This window comes from Lepus europaeus, chromosome 20 (genome assembly GCF_033115175.1).
Source record: "Lepus europaeus isolate LE1 chromosome 20, mLepTim1.pri, whole genome shotgun sequence".
Classification (NCBI taxonomy): domain Eukaryota; kingdom Metazoa; phylum Chordata; class Mammalia; order Lagomorpha; family Leporidae; genus Lepus; species Lepus europaeus.
In genome coordinates, this window is record NC_084846.1 from 7,590,510 (window position 1) to 7,609,423 (window position 18,914).

General features: G+C 62.6%; 1 protein-coding gene across 5 annotated transcripts in view; it reads left to right on the forward strand.

Annotated features, from left to right (window-relative positions):
• Nucleotides 1-18,914, forward strand: part of EPS15L1 (epidermal growth factor receptor pathway substrate 15 like 1) — a 70,749-nt gene that overhangs the window by 51,345 nt on the left and 490 nt on the right. The window contains exons 22-24 of one of the 5 annotated variants that reach the window (XM_062179119.1): nt 4,129-4,261; nt 5,986-6,033; nt 14,877-15,079. The exons of 1 other annotated variant lie outside the window; for it this stretch is intronic. In XM_062179119.1, coding sequence (XP_062035103.1) covers nt 4,129-4,261; nt 5,986-6,033; nt 14,877-15,079 — 384 coding nt within the window. Of the gene's footprint in view, nt 1-4,128; nt 4,262-5,985; nt 6,034-14,876; nt 15,080-18,914 lie in introns of those variants that run through there. 3 more of the 5 variants (XM_062179120.1, XM_062179122.1, XM_062179124.1) reach the window with 3 other exon arrangements.

Sequence of the window (18,914 nt, forward strand, 5' to 3'; positions counted from 1 at the left end):
ATGCGCTCGCTCCTATGATAAGAATCCAGGGAAGCAGACGGCATGCCTGTCTTGGCCTGGTCCCTGCCCTTAGCACCAGCACCTGCTGTGCGCCTTCTCGGCGACCCCCAGGGAGGTAAAGAGTCCCCCGGTGGGACCACTGACACAGGGGCCCTGTGTGGCATGGGCAGCACCCAGCTGGGGGACACCCACCACCCTATGGTGGTGAGGGCCTGGGGTGGAGTTTCACCCAAGCAGCCAGGCGCATCTGTGGCCATGGGATATGGCTGCTTCTCAAAGTCACAAAGGGAGATCCACTGATTGACTCCCTAAACGGCCACAACGGCTAGGGCTGAGCCAGGCCGAAGCCGGGAACCAGGAGCGCCATCCAGGTCTCTCCTATGGGTGGCAGGGGCCCGGGACCATCATCCACTGCCTCCCAGGCGCGGTCCTGATGCAGTGTAGGTACCGGGTGAATAGCAAAGATGCAGCCTCGCATGGGGGTGATGAGCACACGACAAAGTCAGCGGTCAGCACAGGTGCAGTCGCTGCCCTTCGGGTCCTTTCCACCTGATGCGGGGCCGGTGGGTATGTGTGTGCGAGCTGAGATGGCAGGCGTGGGGCGTCTCGCTGCCGCTGGGGGCTGCACAGCACCAGGGTGCCCTGTGTGCCTCCACCAGTGTGCTGGGGACTTGTGGTCGGCTGTGGTGGCTTCGTGTGGTGATGGTGGCACGTTTTCCGAGAAACACCTGAGCTGTTGGGTGTTCAGGGAAGCAGGGTGGCAAGCCCCTGGGCCCACAGGAGCCGGGGCGGGCGGCCGGCAGCTCCTACTGAGAGGCAGCAACACCGCCTGGGACTGCCTGCTTGTCGCCTCCCCCCCTCCCGGGGGTGGGAAGCTGTCTCCTGAAATCAGCGCTCTAGCCACACGGTGGCAGCAGCGGCCCAGGAAGGTGGCCGGCTGACCTGCTCCCGCTGTCGCCCCAAAACTGGAAACTCCAGACCCCTGTGAGTAGGAGCAGCAGTGGCCGGAGCAAGGGTGGGGGGCTGCTTTCCCTGGGTGAGGAGCCTGTTTCTAGAAGCGTCTGTCCTGATGTCGGGTGTCGCAGGTGGCCACTGTGGGCCGCCAGCCTGGAGTGACTCATCCCCACTCCCTCCCCAGGCCCATCGGGTCCCAGCTGCCTTTGGGGCACCCCTTCCCTGTTTTCCACGCTGGTTGTCGCCCATGGTTGTGATTCCTGCTCTCTGGTGGGCACCTCCATGGGCGCGGGCGCTCAGGAGCAGTCCCACCTCCTGCTGGTGGCCCGGGCCCCCCGCGCGGCTGCACACGGCTGAGACCCAGGCACCTTACGGGTGCTGTTTTTCCCTTTTGGTTACCTTTCTGTTTTTCAAGAACAACATCGAGGGTATAAATAAAATGCCAAAGGAAATGAAAGTAAGTGGCAAGAAGGTGTTTGTCTTTTTTCTTTTTTTTTTTTTTTTGGTTTTCTCTCTGCGTATTTTTGTGAAAACAGCACCAGCGGTTCCCCCTCTGAGCAGGGTGGGGCAGCGATGCCCGCAGGAGCCCTGGCTCCTCCCCTCCTTGTGCTCGGCCTCGGGTCCCCACCCGCACCCAGAAGATTCTTGTAGATGCTTTCTAGCCTGAGTGACATCAGCCTGCGTTAAAAATGAGCCCCCTCCCCACTGGATTCTCAGGGAGGACGTTTGCACACAAACCAGAGTAAACTGTGTCACTGCCCCCCGAAACAGCCCAGGAGTAGGAGAGTGGGGAACCCACGTTAGGGGCGGCGGTGCCGCCTGTCATTTTCCAGCACACTTCTGAGCCCCCCCCCGGCGGGGGGACAGCCTTCCTTGCGGCCTCTGATCGGAAGGAGCCGAGTCCCAGGGGAGACTGCTCTGGAAACTTTGAAATTGGGGAAGTCGGGATTCGGAAATGACGTCGTGACGGCGTGGCGGCCAGGGGAGCCAGGGAGCCGGCTGGCTCAGGGCCGGGGCTGCCTGGCCGCGGTGTCCCCGGCCGGCTCTGCTTGCCTCCCGCCTGCACGGCCCCTTGCTTGCCCAGGCCCTGCCGCTGGGCCCCCACCCCCAGCAAGGACCAGGTCACCTCCTGTCCGCCTGGGGCAGGGCCTGGGGCAGGGCTGGGGGACGGAAGTCACCGGAAAGGAACCAGCGTCCTGCCTCCCCGTCGCCCCTTCCCCAGGCAGCAGAACCTGACCGGCCCAGGCCACTGTGACCCTCAGCCGGGGCGCCCCAACGCGGCCGCCAAGAGGCAGCAGCCCTTAGGTCCGGAAGGTGTCTGGAGCGCGCCTGCCTCCTCGGCCCGCGGACCCCCTTCATCCACGAGGGAGGGGCCCGAGCCTGGATGCCGGACGCCCCACGTAGCGCCCTGCCGTGCGCGTCTCTGTGATGAAGTCTGAGAACTGAGGCTTCGGGAGAGGCTCGCCGTGGCTCACAATAGAACAATCATAACAATGGGCTGTAATAAGAGTTATTTAAAACTTATGAAGTGTTATTTCTAGAACTTTCCATGAGACGTGTTCCGACCGCGATTGGCCCCGGGTAGGGGAAACCGTGGGACGCAGCGGGTGACGGAGCTGACTTTGTCCCTGCGCCAGTGGAACGCGTAGCCTGATGCCTCAGCCCCAGGAGTGAGGGCGTCTTGCAGATGAGAACCTGAGGCCCGGGGCGGGGCCGGGATTCCAGGCCCCACCTCTGCAGCCTGGTGGAGCCTCCCCTTGGATTGGCGGTCTCGGCAGGAAAATGAGCGTGGGGGTTGCAGATCCTCCCCCCCAGGAGCCCAAGCCACCTTCTGTCCCCCGGGACCCCTCTGCCAGCTCTGTCACTTGCCTGTGTCCATGGGTGTCTCCCACGGCTCTGAGCTTGGCCTCTGACCTGCAAGTCCCCAGGAGCCCCAGCCCCAGGCCCATCAGGACCCTCTGTGTGACCTGGGCAGGCCGCCTTGCCGCGCCGTGCCTCAGTTTCCCAGTGGGCCACTGGGAGGACAGAGTGGGAAGTTCAGTGCAGAGAGCTCTGTGGGGTTGGCTCTGTGGGTGTGGGGGGCTGGGCACCAGCAGGGTTGGCGCCCCTTAGAGCTGTGCCTGCTGCCCCGCTCCGTCCCACACAAGGCAGCTGCGGCCCTGTGACCGCACGTGAGAGGTGGGGGGACAGCCAGGGCCCTGTCCCCTGGTGCTGGCGTCCGTGGACTTGGGCCCTCCTCTCGGACCCCGACGGCCGTGCGTTGGGCCCTCGCTGGGCCCCTGGAGGGAGGCGTCATTTTTACTGGTTCCCGCCGGTTCCTTTGTTTCTGCCAGCAGTGGCTCTCTGCTAGCGCTTCTGTGTTTCAGTAGGGACTGTGCTGTTTCTACGTTCGTGAACGTAGTTATGTTCTGTCGTATCCCTGAACATTCCGTCTCTGCTCCAGTTAACGGGGCCCTCGGCCTCTCGGCAAGAGGGATCCAACCAGTGTCTGAGGGAGGGGCAGGACCCCTGTGTGTGTAGGGGCTGAGTCAGCGGCACTTGGCGGCGCAAGGGGTTCTGGGAAGGAGAGGAGTTGTTGTGAGAAGATGGGTTGACCTCAGGCAAGAGGTGGGGGCAGCGGTGGGGCCCTGTGTGCCTTGGACAGAGTCTGGAGTGGACCATTCAGTACCTAACCCGTCCGTTCGTTGTGGCTCTTTGTTTAACCCTGGGCTGTTGCAACTTGGCCTTGAGACAGTGGATGACCTGAGGGTGGTAGGAGCAGTGGGGGAAGTGGCTGCGCCGACAGCCTGAGGTTGAGGGGTGCGGTGGCCTGGGCATGCGAAGGGTCCCTGTGGCCGGGGACAGAGGGTCTGGTGCCATCCACCCCAGCACCTGTTGCTAACTGAAGGCAGTGACGCCTAGGCCGTTTTGCTGGGAGGTGGGGCCCGGGGGTCCGCCCCAGGGACCCTGTGTGCCAAGTCCAGGAGCCAGGATGTCCTCCTGTCACACAAGCCGCTGTCTGCTGCTTTGTTTGGCGGCTCGCTTTTCCCAGGCCAGAGGGCAGAGCAGGCGGCGGGTGGGGGGGCTCGAGAGAGACCCCCGCGCCTGCGCAGAGCCGAGCCGCGGCGCTCGGCGGACGTGGTCGCTTTCGTTTTAATGACTGTTTTTGCCTCTCTTTCGTGTCCTCTCTTACAGCCCCCAACTTCTGGCCCTTTCACCTCCTCCCTGGGAGGGGCAGCATTCCCAGATGACCCCTTTAAAAGTAAACAGGACACTCCTGCTCTGCCTCCGAAGAAGCCTGCTCCGCCACGGCCTAAGCCGCCCAGCGGTCAGTACGCTTTCCTCTCTCGCGGCCGCCGCCCGCCGGGGCAGCCCGGTGTGTGGGCCCTGGGGACGAGGGCCCCGGGATCAGAGCAGAGCGGGCGCCATGGGGCCTGCGCGCAGAGCGCGGTGTGTGTGTGTGTGTGTGTGTGTGTGTGGTGCGGGCCTCTTGGCTGGGCCTTCGCGCCCTCCTGTGGCCAGGGGAGCTGCCCGTGGCCCTTGCCCAGGCGCGCTGTGCGGGTCAGGGACCCGTAGCCCCTGGCTGTGCCAGTCTCTCCCTGCCCCTCCCCCTCGTTCGCACTTGCTCCCCGGTTGAGTCAGGGAGAGCCTGTCTAATCTCTCCCCAGCTGACTAAGGGCTTGGGGTGTGGGCTGGGGCATGGGGCCGGCTTCCTTGGCTGCCTACAGACCCCACCTGTTCCCCACGGCCACGGCTAGCCTCTGCCCTGCTCCCAGGAGAGGACCTGTGGTGCCCCTCGGAGGGATTTGAGCCCCCTTGAGTCGTGCATGGGGTGTCTGTTGTGTGGTGGAGCAGGGCCGACAGCTGCTGCTTGGAGTGGCAGTGGGCTCACTGCGCCATCCTGCTCCCTTGATCCAGCCCCTGGTCGTGTGGTTTGTCAGCACCCTGGCCTTGGCCTCCTTCTGCCCTCTGTCTGGGCCACGCCTTCCCTGCACTGTCCCCCATTTGGGTGGCCTCCCAGCCCCGCCTCCCAGTCCTGTCTGTTAGCTGCCCACCTTGCACCCTGAACTTGGCCCTCCTCTCGAATCTGCCCGGGGCAGGGAGGGGGCTCCGCTTCCAGGCTGTGCCGTCTTTGCAGCCCCCCATGCAGACCCAGCACTGCTCGCCTAGCCTGCTGGTTCCCCGGGATTGTGATCCTGGCCAGGCTTCCTGCACGTGGCCCACCCGCCAGTAGAGAGAAACCCAGGGCACGTTCTCTTGGGAACACCGCCCCTGCCCTGCTGTCAGCGGGGCTCTGCAGGGCTTGCTCTCGGGAGGCCCGGGACCCCGCTGCCTCGCAGCCCAGTCAGCGGATGGCCCAGGGGGATTTACAGCAGCTGCTCTGTGAACTGGGGCAGCAGCAGATGGGTGAAGAGACAATGATGCCTGTGAGCCACACATCAAAGGCAGAGAAACCAAGCCCATGGCAGGCTGCTTGCACTTTCCACTGGGGTGGTGGCTCAGAGGCGGCTGTGACAGGGTCCCGGCGGGGTGACAGATGGGAGCCATGCATGCGTGCACACACGCGTGCCGGCATTCTCCCACGCACACGGTACCTGCACACGCACACGATTGAACATGACATGAACATGTGTGCACACCCTCGGAGCACCTGTGTGCAGGCGTGCACAGGTCCGTGTGGCAGTGCACCTGCCCGCACACCGTGCCGCCTGGAGCACACACACACACTCACACAGCCCGCTTTGAAGTACTGGTGCAGCCTTCATCTTGCCTGTCCCCGTGATACCCGTGACAGACAGGGCAGGCAGCCCGATGGCCATCGCAGGAAGCGGGCAGGGAGCGAGGCTGTGCGGGCCGTTCAAGGTCACGCAGAAGGGCCAGGCCCCGACCCGGTGACTTGCCCCCCACCCCGCTCCGTCTGTGCCCCCCCCCCCTGCAGTGAGAATGAAGCCGCAAGGCAATGGTGGGGGCCTAAGCAGCCTCTTGGTCTGTGCGTGAGTGCAGTGGAGTGTGCGGGGGCTGAGCCATCTCTCCTTTGGTTCTTTCTCCCAGAAGCCGTGGCTGAGCAGAAGAACACGGCGTTGTACACAGTGCTGGGGGGTAGGTGCTGCCGTGTGAGCTGCCAGTATGGTTCCTGCCGTGGCCGCTGTGCACGCTGACCTCCAGCGCCCTGAGAACCGCAGAGCCCCAGCAGTGGCCTTGTCATATGTCGCGTCTGTTGGCGGGGTGGGGAGCATGTGGCTCTCGGAGGGGTCACAGAGGAACTTGGGTGCCCTGCACTGATTCTTGGGAGTGGATGCCCCTTCGTGCACCATCCCCTGCCTGCCCGCCGCCCACACCACACGGGCCGGGGCCCCTTACCTCCAGAAGCAGCTCCAGACACGGTAGCTGGCGGTCAGCAGGCGGACGGAGACCTGCCCAGGAATTGGTCAGGCCTGTGAGGTGCATCTCTTGCTCCTTCAGGTGGGAAGCAGCCAAGCCACCTCTGAGTTCGTTCCCTTGTGAGGCACGGAGCCTCACATTTGGTGACGTGGGAGTTCCCCTGCTCCGGGAGCCCACATGCCCAGCACGCGCCTTCCCCTGCTCACACTCGGTCACTAACGGGCTGTTCTGGATGCCGGGGGAGGGTCAGGCTGGCCTGGCTGAGCGGGAAGGAGAGCAGAGTGGACACCTTGCTCCCGGGGCGCCCCTGTGGCCCCGCAGCAAGAGACCAGCTGGCAGACAACAGGCTGCATTGAAAACGGTTTCTCTTACCACGCCGTGTGTGGTGCTGTCCCCGCAAGCCTTGGAGGTGAAGGCGAAGGATAAGCCATGCCTGGGCTCCCCCCAGGGCTCCTCCATCCCAGAGGCCCCAGTGTCTCTGTAGCCCTGCCGTCAGCTCTCTGCACCAGGGAGCGGCCCCACGGCGCGAGGCACGGCAGGAGCATCTGAGGCTGCTCCCTCTGATTCTGGGGTGCAGGACCCGCCAGGGCCCCAGGCAGACTCCCCGTGGGGCCCCGGGCAGGCAGCTGAATTGCGCCAGGCCTCCGTTTCCCTGCCTGACCAGAGCATCAGCTCAAGCCTAGCAAGTGGGCGCAGGTCAGGCAGGTGGCATGGCGAAGGGCGTGTGCACGTGTGTGCGTGTGTGTGTGCAACCCGCATCCCCGCAGGTCCACCCCGCGGGCCCGGGACACGAGCCCCTCCTCCCATAGGATGTGGGCCGGCGTCGGGGTCCCGTGGGGTCGTCGCTGCACAGGAGCAGGTGCAGGTTTGGGTCTGAGTCACGAGCAGATCCGGGTGCTCGCTCTCGTGTCCTAAAAGCTGCAGTTTTCAGACGGTGGGAACTGCTTCTGCTCTGGCTTGTTGGCTGCCCCGCTGAGGTCTGATGGACAGAAAGGGTGGAGGCTCCCGTTGTGAGCAGACAAGGGCCCTCAGAATGTTCTGGAAGAATGGCAATCAGTGAGCTGGTGATTTGGGTGCAGAAGCTAAGAGACCTACGTAAAGGTTCGTGGAAAATGCATAATATGAAAAGCTGCGTGGATTTCAAAACTGTTTTTGCCCCAGACTAAAGCTCTCTGGCCCTGGGGGGGCTTGGGAAGGGCCCTCCATCCCAGCCAGGCCGTGCCCTCAGCGACCACAGCGGGGTCGCCCTGTGGGGCGCACAGAGCTTGGGCGTCCGCAGGCACGAGGCGACGTGTGCCTGGAGGGCTTTTTCTAGAAAGGTCTCTCAAGGTATTAAATAACCAGCAGGTGTCTGTTTGGGACCCGAGAGAAGCCGGTTTCTTTCAGGCAGATGCAAAGCAGGCCCGCAGGCGGCCTCCGAAACCTGTCAGTTAGAGCCCACACTGGTGCACGCCTCCCCCAGGTAAACAGTGGCGTATTTTCTGCAACGGGCCCGAGATGGAAATCAGTCAGGGCTCACCGCCGAGGAGTTTCTAGGTAAAAGTTGTTGATTTGCAAAGAGAGAAACAGATTTTTTTTTTCAAGTGCAGGAAACGGCTGTGTGGGTGTCAGTGATTGGGCCTGGGGCCCCGCTGTGATAGTAGGAGCCTGCGACCCGGCCCCACCCTGCTGCTTCCTGCCGGCGCAGCCCTGCCTTGCGGTTCCTGCAGCGCCCGAGTGGCCCCAGCTAACCAGCCGGTAACCTTTAACCTCTGCCTAATGACAGTGATCATTTTATTCTGCTAACAACTTTTCACCTCCCGATTCTGGTGTCTCACCACCCCCTGCATGATCGATCCGGACGGCACGGGATGCCTCCGAGCCAGCGTCCTGTCCTGTCCAATGCCAGCAGCCCTCTCAGAGCAGAGAGAACACCCATTGCCCCCTCGCATCCCAGTCCCCTCAAGTCGCCGAGGCCTCTTGCTGCCACGGGCATTGTGCCAGCCAGGTCACAGAGGAAGCCCCAGGTTCCTAAATGACGCCAGCTCCCTCGTGCGCCTGGCTACTGTCCCCTACCCCACACCCCACCCGAAGCTCGAGGCTGAGGTCGAAACTGGGGTTCTCTCTTGATGACCTGTGTCCCCCAGTGTTTGCCCACTGCGGCCCCAAAACCTCCTGTTTGCTATATAAGACCCACGTTTAAAATGGCATCGCCCCTCGGGCCGTGCGGTTAGCACCTCAGCCCTGAACTTAACTACTTGAATTCCGTTCCCACGATGATCTCAGAGAGATAACTGGGCGGGTGTGTGTGCAGCCTGTTGGTGGGACAGGCGGCTCCTCCATCTCCAGGGCCTCGGGAGCCATGGAGGGGGGACCCACCGCCTTCCCTCTCTGCTCTCTGTTGTCATGGCAACATGGTGGCAGAGGCTGCCCCAGGGCTGGGTGCCACCCGTGGAGTGCGCACGGAAGGGCTGCTCTGCGGGGGAGGGGGGGCGGCCACGTCGCGCCCCCCCACCCCCACCCCACGCACACGCCAGTTTACGTTTCGTCCGCCCGCCAGCAGGTTGCTGCTCAGGCTGACTTCTGTTCTGGCAGATCAACCAAGTTTGAAAATAGAAGCATTTGCCTATCTGGGCACACACCCACCCTCCTCATCCCCACCAGGGCAGATTGAGTGGGTGTCATGTGACTCAGTTGTCACCTGGCGTTCAGCGGGGTGCGAATGCCCGGGCTCAGGCGAGGGTGCAGGCCCAGCGCTGCCCATCTCCCCCGTGCTGTGGACAGACAGGGCCCAGCGGTGCTTCCCGGGCCTCACCCAGCTCAGGGTCCACCTCCAGCCAGGTGAGGGGGCCGAGGAAGACCCATCAGAAGGGACGCGGGCCCCTGCCTCGCTGGTGGGATGCACACAGCAGCCCAGCTCCCCTGCCTGGGTCCATGTCCCTCCCCTGCCATTGCCGTCTGCACCGGCACCTGCACACAGTCCGCCATGCAGTCCCTGCTCCCCGTTGCACACGCTCCCGGCACGTGGGACCCCGGCCTTCCGTGCTCTGCAGGGCTGGCCTCCTGGCTGCGCTGGCGTGCCCAAGGCTCGCAGCAGGTGCAGACCCGGGGTGCTTGTAGATAAGCAAGACACCCCCCAGCACACACTCAAGCAGATGGGGTCCCGAGCGCCCATCACAGAACCAGTTGGAGTCTGTGTTATGTCTGCCGTGAAGCCTGGCTCGTGACCTGAAAATCCATTTCTAAACCATGCCAGCACCTGCTGCGCAGACAGGAGCCCTTGTGGTGAGTGTGTTTCTCACTTCCACTTGGCTCTTGTCTCCTGAAGTTTCCCCCAAGCTGCTCCCCTCGTGGCCCTTTCCACGGGGGCCACGCCGGTCGCCTCCATCTTGGTTGCCCAGCGTCCCTGGCAGTTGCAGGACAGTCACTGTTTGCTCACAACTAAACCTCATCCTGTTCCCTTCAACGCGCTCAGCCGATTTTTCTTGAAATCCGGTAAATATTTTCGGTGGAAAATCTCACCGCCGCGATCATGGGGATCTCAGATGTTTATCTCACGGGGGCCGTGCTGCGGGGCACGGCTTTGATCTGCAGGAGGGCGCGGGCAGGGCTGCGGGCTGCCTTGCAAGTCCATCGCCCGCCCTACATGTGTCGCCGGCCTGGGACGGGAGCCGGGGCTGGAGGGGGACGCCGGGATGTGCCTGGAACAGCTGGCTCTGCAGCGGGTCCCCAGGCAGTGATGCATTTGGAAGCCATGCCCGGGGCAGCCTGCATTTGTTTTCCCTCTCCCATCTCTGTCCTGTGAAGCGTTTTTGCTGGTGGTAAAGGCATCCTGTGTTGCTGGCCCCGGGACAGCTGTGCTGGCCTGGCGTCCCCTGCGCACTCGTGGGAGGTGTGACTCGAACAAGCCTGGCAGTTGTGTGGGCGTCGTGCGTGGCATGGGCTGGAGACGGCTGCCGTGGGCATGCCCTGTTCGCAGGCTGCAGGGGGAGTGGCAGCGGCGTGGCTGTCCTGTGTCAGAAGTGGCCAGCGTGTAGCCGATGGTTGAGGTGGGGCAGCTGCCCTGGCCACGGTTGTTTGTGTTTTTTTGCATTTCTCTCTTATCTACAGAAGCCGTGTTTGCCCAGCCCAACCCTGAGCTGTATAAAGTGAACCCAGCAAGGGTCTTGAAGGGACATACACACAACCGCCGTGTCCCGTGTGTGCGTGCGTGTTGAGATTATTTTTATGGGAACCCTGCATCACCCACGACCTGTGACCCCCTCCCACGCAAAGAACTTGAAAGGAGAGAAGTCTCCCTCCCCCACGAGGTTGCCTGGTGCTCTCTCCCCGGAGTTCAAGTTTGCAGGCAACGCCTACTTGTGTTGCACTGGGGTTTTTTGTTTGTTTCTTTATTTTTAAATCCGATGCCCCCTGTTCTGTTTTGTTTGGTTTTGCCATATCCCGACCCTCAAGCGCCCTGCACGCAGTTTCCTAAAAAGCAAGACGGGAGGGTGCAGAACGTGGAGGCTTCGCTGGCTGCTGGCCGATCCTGTGCGCCAGGGGCCTGGAAGAACTGCAGAGCGTTTAGGACAATTAACGAAATCTCTCCACTAGGGTGGGGCCGGCCACCACGGCTTTTTTTCTTTTTTTTTTTTTTAAGCAGCACACGCTGTGGTAAACCATTCGGTTCTTACTGTTTGCTGCTAAAGTCAGTCTTGTGTGCGGTTTCGGTGTACCGCTTGGGTAACTGTTGAAACTGCTGTGGTTTGAAAATAAGTCCTATTTTGCCTTCAATCTTGTATTCCTCTGGTCCTGTCGGCGAGCAGTGGGGAGGGGCGCAGGGGGGTGGCACAGCAGCACCCCCCACCCACCCACCCAGGGGGCTCTTTAATCTCCTGGTCTTCATTCCCTGGTCCCCGTGCTAATGTGGCAGATATCCAGGAATGAGCTGGGAGGGACACGGGTACCAAAGCAGGTGGGTGCCGGGGGCACGGGGTCTGGCCTCTTTTCTGAAACACACCCCAGTAATAAATAGCTCCCTCACTTATTTTGCTGGGAGCTTTGAACAAAGCCAAACACTGCCACCCCCACCCCCTGTGTGGTTGCTTTGGGGGACCCAAGAGCAGATGGAAGTCACTTCGGCACGTTCGAGATAAGCTGCACCTCAGAGAAGCCCGATTGAGGGAGCTAGCAGAAGTGGTTACATAAAAGCAGGAACTAGCCCCAGAATGTTGAGAGAGCACGGCTAAAAATAAGCGGGCGTGAGGAGTGGGGAGTTTGGGCGGGGCGCAGCCTCCCCCCGACTGTCCCCCCCAAACACACACACAGCCAGGGCCTGGGCTTCTCTGCACAGGACCCCCGATCCAGGCACCAGTGCTGACCCTGACCGTGAACCCCGGCAGCCCTGCCCCTGGCTGGTCCCGTACCGCCCGTGCCCGAGCGTCTTTGTGAAAACAGGCAACCGAGAAAAAGCCGTTTTTCTTTTTTCTTTTTTTTTTTTTTTAACCCTCTCTGAAAACAAGAGGAGCAGTGCAGCGCCCTGGTTTCGTAGTAACAGTCGCAATTTCTAAAACGTTTGTGCGCGCACGGCAGGGCCAGGCGCCCAGTTCTTGGTGCGAGCTTGGCTTCTCGTCTCTGATCATCGCTGCCCAACAAGACCTCAGCAGGCTGGGTCCTGAACCACCCCTCCCCAAAAACAGTGGAAAAACAAAAGGGCGGCTCGTGTGGTGTGGCACCGTGTGCGTGTGCGTGTGTGTGTGCGTGTGCGTGGGGCAGGGAGGTGTGCGCAGGTGTGTGATGGGACAAGGCATTCCCAGAAGCCAGGGGGCGGGGAGGGAGCTGTCCCCTAGGAGTGCTTGTCTTCCTGCTGGCACAGGTGCCAGTCAGCGTCACCCCCCCCCCCCGGCTGTTCTTCCCTTCTGCCCCCCCCCGCCCCCCGCGTGTTTTTCTTTGGAAGCCGGTCAGGCTGGTGACCACTGGCTCCTGTGTGTTCAGGGCAAGCCTTCACCAGGCTGGTCCTAGGGCCTGCCGACAGGCCAGAGGGCGTGGACTCTGGGAGGGGAGACTGAACCCCCAACCGGGGGTGGGGGCAAGGGGCCAGCTGAGCTGGACAGCGGTGGACGGTGGAAAGGGGGAGTAGCTTTGGGAGGAACTGGGCAGGGCCGCCCCGTGCCCGCCCCGTGCCTGCCCCGTGCCTGCGTGCGCATGGATTGTGGGGGCAGGACCTGAGCCATACCTGCATCCCCACCCTCCCACCCCAGGTTCTTGCATTTGGTTTGAGTCGCTGGCACTAGCAGGGTGGGCCCTGGTCACCTCGTGTGTTTGCTCCAGGCCGCCACACCGGATGCTGCACGGCGCTGGCATTTGGGCTTGGGCTCTGCTTCGTGGGGGTGATGTGGGGCAGGTGTGTGTGCAGAGAGAGAGAGGCTTAACAGCTGGGTGTGGCCAGGGCTATGAAGGCAGTGGGCAGGGTGAGTGGCCCAGTGGCCCCAGTGAGGGGCTGTTTGAGCCCAGAGCTGCGTGGGATGGGCACTTGCTCGGGCAGCGGCAGGGATGTGCTGACTGAGGCTGGGGCGTCCTGTCAGGGCTGCGGGAGCCCAGGAAAGACCTCAGCAGAGCCAGGCCTCGCCTCCTGTGGGTTTGGCTGCCGGGGCGGGGGGGTGGGGGAAGCAGGCAGCCAGCAGGGGAGGGGCTTCCAGGGACCTGGGAGAGCTTGAGATGCTACCCTCCCACCTCTGCCCCCTGGAGTCCCTGGGGTGTTCCTGGCTGCCTGCAGCGCTCGGAAGACAGCTGGGGTTTATAGGGTGTCTGGCAGGCCTCACCCCACCCCTCCCAGCAGAAGTGCCAGCCCTTTTCTGCCCCAGAGCAGGGCAGGGGTGGGGACAGGCTCCCCTCTGTCTCCTGGCCGCAGCAGGTGGCCTTGGAACGAGCCAGGGAGGCCGTGCCCCTGGCCCAGACCACCTGGCTCTGCAGCCGGCCGCTGATGTGGGCTGAGCTCGAGGCAGAGGGCAGGAGGGGCATTGTGGGTAGGAGACAAGGACCAGCAGGACTTGCCCCAGGGAGTCGGTGTCACGGAGAGAGGCCCCTTATTCATTCCTGCCACGGGGCACAGTGACCCACTGTGAGCCCTTTCGCTCGCCGTGGCCACTTGCTCGCTGACGTGGTCCATGCCTTCCTGGTCCATGTGGGTGGGCAGTGTGACCGGAGCCTGGGCCCCAGGTCCGCCCTCTGGCCCTGCAGCAAGATAACACTGTGAGGTCGTCGGGACAGGGACTGGAGTCAAGGACGCGGGGGCACTGTGCTCCCACGGTGGGGGAGAGAGCGGGTCCCTGAGGTTCCCGGGATTGAGCCCCCCCTACTCCCAGCCTCCCAGCACTGATTCCATCCTGGGGAAGGGTCAGGGTTTCAACAGAGCCCCTAGCGGGCTCCCTGCCTCTTAACTCCTCTGCCGCCCAGGCTGTGAACAGAGCCGAGATGCGGGCTGGGACCTGGCCCAGCACTGCCAAGCTGAGTAACAGGTAAACCTGTGTTTATGGAAGAGGGGCTGCTGGGTGCCAGGTCCCCCGCTGGGCAGAGTGGTGCGGGATGCCCCCCCTCCCGTGGCCTCTGCGTTCCCGGGTCACAGGCTGTGACCCTGGAGCCTCTGGGGACATCCTGGGGCCCTCAGAGACTGGCCGGCCCCGGGGCAGGTGTTGAGGAGGCCTTGGGGCTGGGACAAGGAAGGCTGGTGTCCCAGGTCAGCTGTGCCTGGTGGCAGGCAGCACTTGGTGTCCTTGTGAACATTAACTCTGAAGCCACAAGAGCCGGCATGGGCAGCTCCGAATCAGAACCCTGACAAGTCTCACTGAGCCGGGTAGGAGGGGGGTGCGAGGGCTGGGGATTGGCTTGGGCCAACCCTCGAGCAGATGAAGCCGTGTCCGGCTAGAGCATCCAGTCAGCCTGGCCTGCCGAGCTGCGGACCCGGGGCCTCCCCTGGCCAAGCCGGCCTCGGGAGATCTCTCTGGTTCCTTGTGGAATGTTCCAGCATTCTGTCTCACACAGCCAGAAGCCCCTCTCTCCTGCCTCCCTGGCCAGCTGTGCCTTACTGGGATCCAGGCAGCCTGGTGTCGCCTGCTCGGCCTAAGCCCACTCAAACCCTGCTCTTTCAGTCCTGTGTGCGGGTGTGTGACGATCGGATCAGGGTCACTGGCCTGTCCCTCAGCCCGGGCGCCTGCCGTTTCTTTGGGCTGGGGATTGCTTGCAAATACCCCGCGAGTGTCCCCCTCGGTGCTGCGCTGTGTGGTATCGGAGCCGCGTCTCCTGTCCCGGGCCTGTACCACTAACCAGCTTGCTTGTGACTGTGTGTGTGTCTTCTCGCGTGGCTCTTAACCTGGGAAGCCCCGGGAACACATGGCAGAGCGAGCCAGGATCCCTGGGCACACGCCATCCTCCCCCAACACCCCACACTCTCCCCGCAGAGGCGGAGGCCCCTCAGCTCGTGCCTGCCTGCTGTGAGTAACTTGTGTTTCTTTTTTGTTTGTTTTGTTTCTCCTTTTTCTCTCTTCTCTTCTTCTCTCTCTCTCTCCCTCTCTCCCTCTCTCCCTCTCTCCTGAACTTTCCAGGTAAAAGTACACCTGTAAGCCAGCTCGGCTCTGCAGACTTCCCCGAGGCCCCCGATCCGTTCCAGCCGCTCGGGGCTGACGGCGGCGACCCGTTCCAAACTAAGCAGGGCTTTGGGGACCCGTTTAGTGGAAAAGACCCGTTTGTCCCCTCTGCAGCTAAGGCGCCCAAGGCCTCCTCCTCGGGCTTTGCAGACTTCAGTTCTGTAAGTTGAGCCCCCACCTCCGTGCCACCCCTCCTGCCCTCTGCTTGCAGCTTCTCGGGGGTCGTGGTTTTTTTTTTTTTGGTCCCTCTCTGACGGCAACCCCACCCCCACCCCCAGCCGCACCCCTCCCCCGGCTCATTCGCGTCTTCTCTGTTGCTCACGCGAGCTGTCACTCGTGTTATTTATTCTGTACCTGCCACTTGTGTAAGGAAAGGTTTTGCAATAAAAAAAGAAAAAAAGCCGCAGTGTGGGCGTATGGCAAAGGGCAGTGTTTTCTCGCGGCTGTGCGCATGCGAGGGGCCACCGCGTGCTCCGATCCCGCCTGGAGGCCGGGATGTCCAGCGCTGCCAAAGGACGCAACCAAGCCTGCGGGAGTTATGTCGGCCGCACCGCCCCTGCCAGCCCAGGGAAGGACCGCTGGATTTGTGCACAACGACGAAACCCTCCTTGATTGCAATGACCAGCGACAGTGGCGAAAGATATCTAACCTCGAACAAGCGCTCGGACCGCCTTCCTCTTCTGCCGAAAGCAAACAAGCAAAAACAAGCCGGGAAGAGCCGCGCAGCGAGAGAAGCGCCTTTGCAGAAGTCGCGCCCAAGTCTGGCTTTGTCATCCGCCTGGGGGGGGGGGACGGGGACTCACAACTGTACAAGGCCACCCTCCTCCGGACTCCCGGATCTCCTGCTCTGAGAGCCGCCGCTGCCGGCCTCCTGGGCTCGCTGTGCCAGGTGTGCGTGTCCCCCCCCCCCACCTTGTTTTTATTTGAAGGAGTGATGGAGAGAGAGCTTGCACCACTGGGTTATTCCCCCAACGCCCACAACAACCAGGGCTGGGCCAGGCTGAAGCCAGGAGCTCCATCCGGGTCTCCCCATGTGGCTGGCTGGGCCCCAGCCGCTTGGGCTGCCACCTGCTGCCTCCTGGGCTGTGCGTCGACCAGGAGCTGGATGGGATTCATGGAGCAGCCAGGGCCTGAAGCTGACACTCCCATATGGGGCGCAGGGTACCAGGTGGCCCCTTGATCCTGATTCCATCATTTCTTTCTTTTTTAAAGATTTATTTTTTTATTTATTTGAAAGGCAGAGGGGGTGGGAAGGGAGACAGAGAAATCTTCCATCCACTGGGTCACTCCCCAAATGGCTGCAATGACCAGGGCTGGGCCAGGCTGAAGCCAGGAGCTTCATCCGGGTCTCCCACGTGGTGCAGGGGCCCAAGCACTTGGGGCATTTCCCGCTGCTCTCCCAGGCCATAGCAGGGAGCTGGATCTGGGATGTGGGCACTGGCAGTGGGCGGCTTTACCCGCTGGCCCCCAATCCACGTTTAGATGTGAGCTGTGTTCTTTGCAGAGCCTCTGGCTCCTAGGATATCTGTGGCGACACTGCGTGTCAGCGCACACACCCTGATCCAGCCCTGGGCTTGGGGGACCTGTGACCTTGTCGCCACTGCACTTAGTTGGGTGCACGGCTGTGTCGTAAGAGCCAGGAACAAAACCCGCTTTAGCCAGTGAACCTCTTGGATGGGCACTGGGTTTCTTTCCTGGTGGGAAACTTAAACACCAACGAGAAGAGCAGAGCTGTCCAGGTGTGGCGAGGGTCCCGTGTCTGGGTCGGCGGGAGCCGGGCGAGTGGAATCAGCTTGGAGAAATGACTGTTAGCTTCTTGGCACGCAGAGCTGCTGCTTCCTGTGATCTTACCTTGAAAGGACTTGTTTTTTTTTTTTTAACCCTCCCCCAAAAAATTTCTTTTTCGAAACACCCCAGGTTTCAAGCGAGCACTTTTGGGCTAACGTTTCTGGTTGTTTGTTTTGTTTGCCATGAACACGGAATGATTCACAGCAGCCCGTGTGGCAGCCTCACACGTGCGTGCACGCGTGCTGTCCCGTCGGCGCGGCCGGCACCGCTGCCTCTGCCTCCGTAGCTTTTCCTTTGCCTTACGCGTGGGGCCAGTTCTCCACCATCTGCAATGGGGAAGTTGATTTCCTGGAAGCCACGGGGTGGCTGTGAGCTGTGGTCACCCCCGCAGGGCTGCGGCCTCTCCCCAGTCCCTGCTGTCTTCAAGGGGCGGGGCAGGGGGTGGGGCAGTGGATCACAAATCCTTGTGCTAAGTCAGAAAAGGGAAAAGGCCCGAGCCCCCTGCCCCGAGGACCAGCATCTGATCTGATGTGCTGAGCGGGCAGGGGGCGGTGCAAGGGCCTGGTTGGAGATGCCGGCGTCTGCAGTCCCTGGGTTGTTTGTGCAGTCGCTTTCCGTGGCGGGTCTCCAGCAGCAAGCCCTGCTGTCTGTTAGGAAGTAGCGTCTGCAGGGTCTCTGCCCCTACCCCACCCCACCCCCGGGCGCCCACAATAAGGGCAGCGCATTGGCTGAGCTGTGCAGGAAGGACGCGGGTTCAGGCTGGGTGGGCCACTGAGCGAGGCGTGCCGTGCCACCGGGTCTGCTCCCCTCCGTGAGCTCAGGTTCCTGGGCTGCCACTGAGGAACCCCAGCGACCGTGGACTTGTAAGAGGCCGTGGAAACAGCCACTGTCCTGAGTGCCCCCCCACACCGTGGGAAGGGCAGTGTGTCCCCACCGCCGCCGCCGTCTCAGCCCCTCCATGGTGCAAAAGGGAAGCGGAATCCAGCGCTGGCGCCAGACTGCCTTGCCGGGTACCGCCCCATCGGGGAGCCCAGCGGAAGGCGGTCACCCAGGGCTGGGAAAGGCCCTGGTCCTCGATGGAGAGACGGCCCAAGCTTGTTCCCTGCTGCCACGCCGACCCAGCCTACCTACCGCAAGTCTCTGTACAGGATTCCCGCGCCGGCCTCGAACTCAGGACTCTGAAGGCGCCTGGGTCTTTCCCGCCAGCACGTTCAGCTGGAAGTGGAGGCCAGGGCCACCGGGACTCGGGTCCAGCGGGCCGTGGCCACTCGGGGCTTTGCTTCGAAGCAGGTTCAGGCAGCCTCCGTGAGCTGTGGGCTGGCGGAGGGCGAGTCCCCACCACCGCGTCAGCCACACCTGGCACAGCCCCCCATCTATCACCCTTTACCCCCACCAGCCACCAAGCTGGTCACCCCTCCCCCCACCATGGAGAGCTCCCCAAAGGGAAGTCTTGGCTTCCCCCACAGGGGCCCCCAAGCCCCTTGCAGAGATCTGGACGGGAGAACCCCACCCAACCCCGTGACCCCAAGGTTGGGCACCGAGCCCAGGCCCTAGGCGCAGCTTGTGTGTAAGGGCCTCCCCCACCCCACTGCAGTGTCCCCAGCTGTCTGAGGGACGCCGTGCTCTGTGTCTGAGATGGGTGCCGTGTGCACCCTTCCATACGTTGTTAGCGCGTCTGTCCTGGGAGCTGCCCATGGGTCCCCGCGCTTTTGGTGTCCTCTAGGCCTTTAGCGGAGAGCCAGCCAGAGGTGGCCCTGGGCTCAGGGCCACCACCCCGCCCCTGGACAGGGTGGACGGGCAGGGCTCCAGGCTGCCAGAGGAGCAGGTGGGACACGGCTGCTCCGGCCACAGCTCAGGGACTCGCAGCGGTGTGGGGTCACCCAGCTCTGGACCAGGGTGGTTTTTCTCCTCTTTTGTCAAAACCGAATAGTTCAGAAAAATAGCCACGAGTAAAAACTTCCCAGACCGAAGAATTCCGATGCCAACGCCAGGGCTTCCGTGTGTGCTCCGGGTCTCGGAGCTCACTCTGTGCCCGGCTGATGGTTGGGCTTTGGGGCTCTGAGATGCTGGGGCTTGGCGCTGGCATCCCCTCCCCTCTCCCCCCCGCCCCAGGGGACAGTGGCTTCTCTGAGAGGGTGCGGTGCTTTGGGTCCCCAGTCCCTGCTGCCTCGCACTCCGCCTGGTGCCTGATGGGGCTGTGCACCCCCC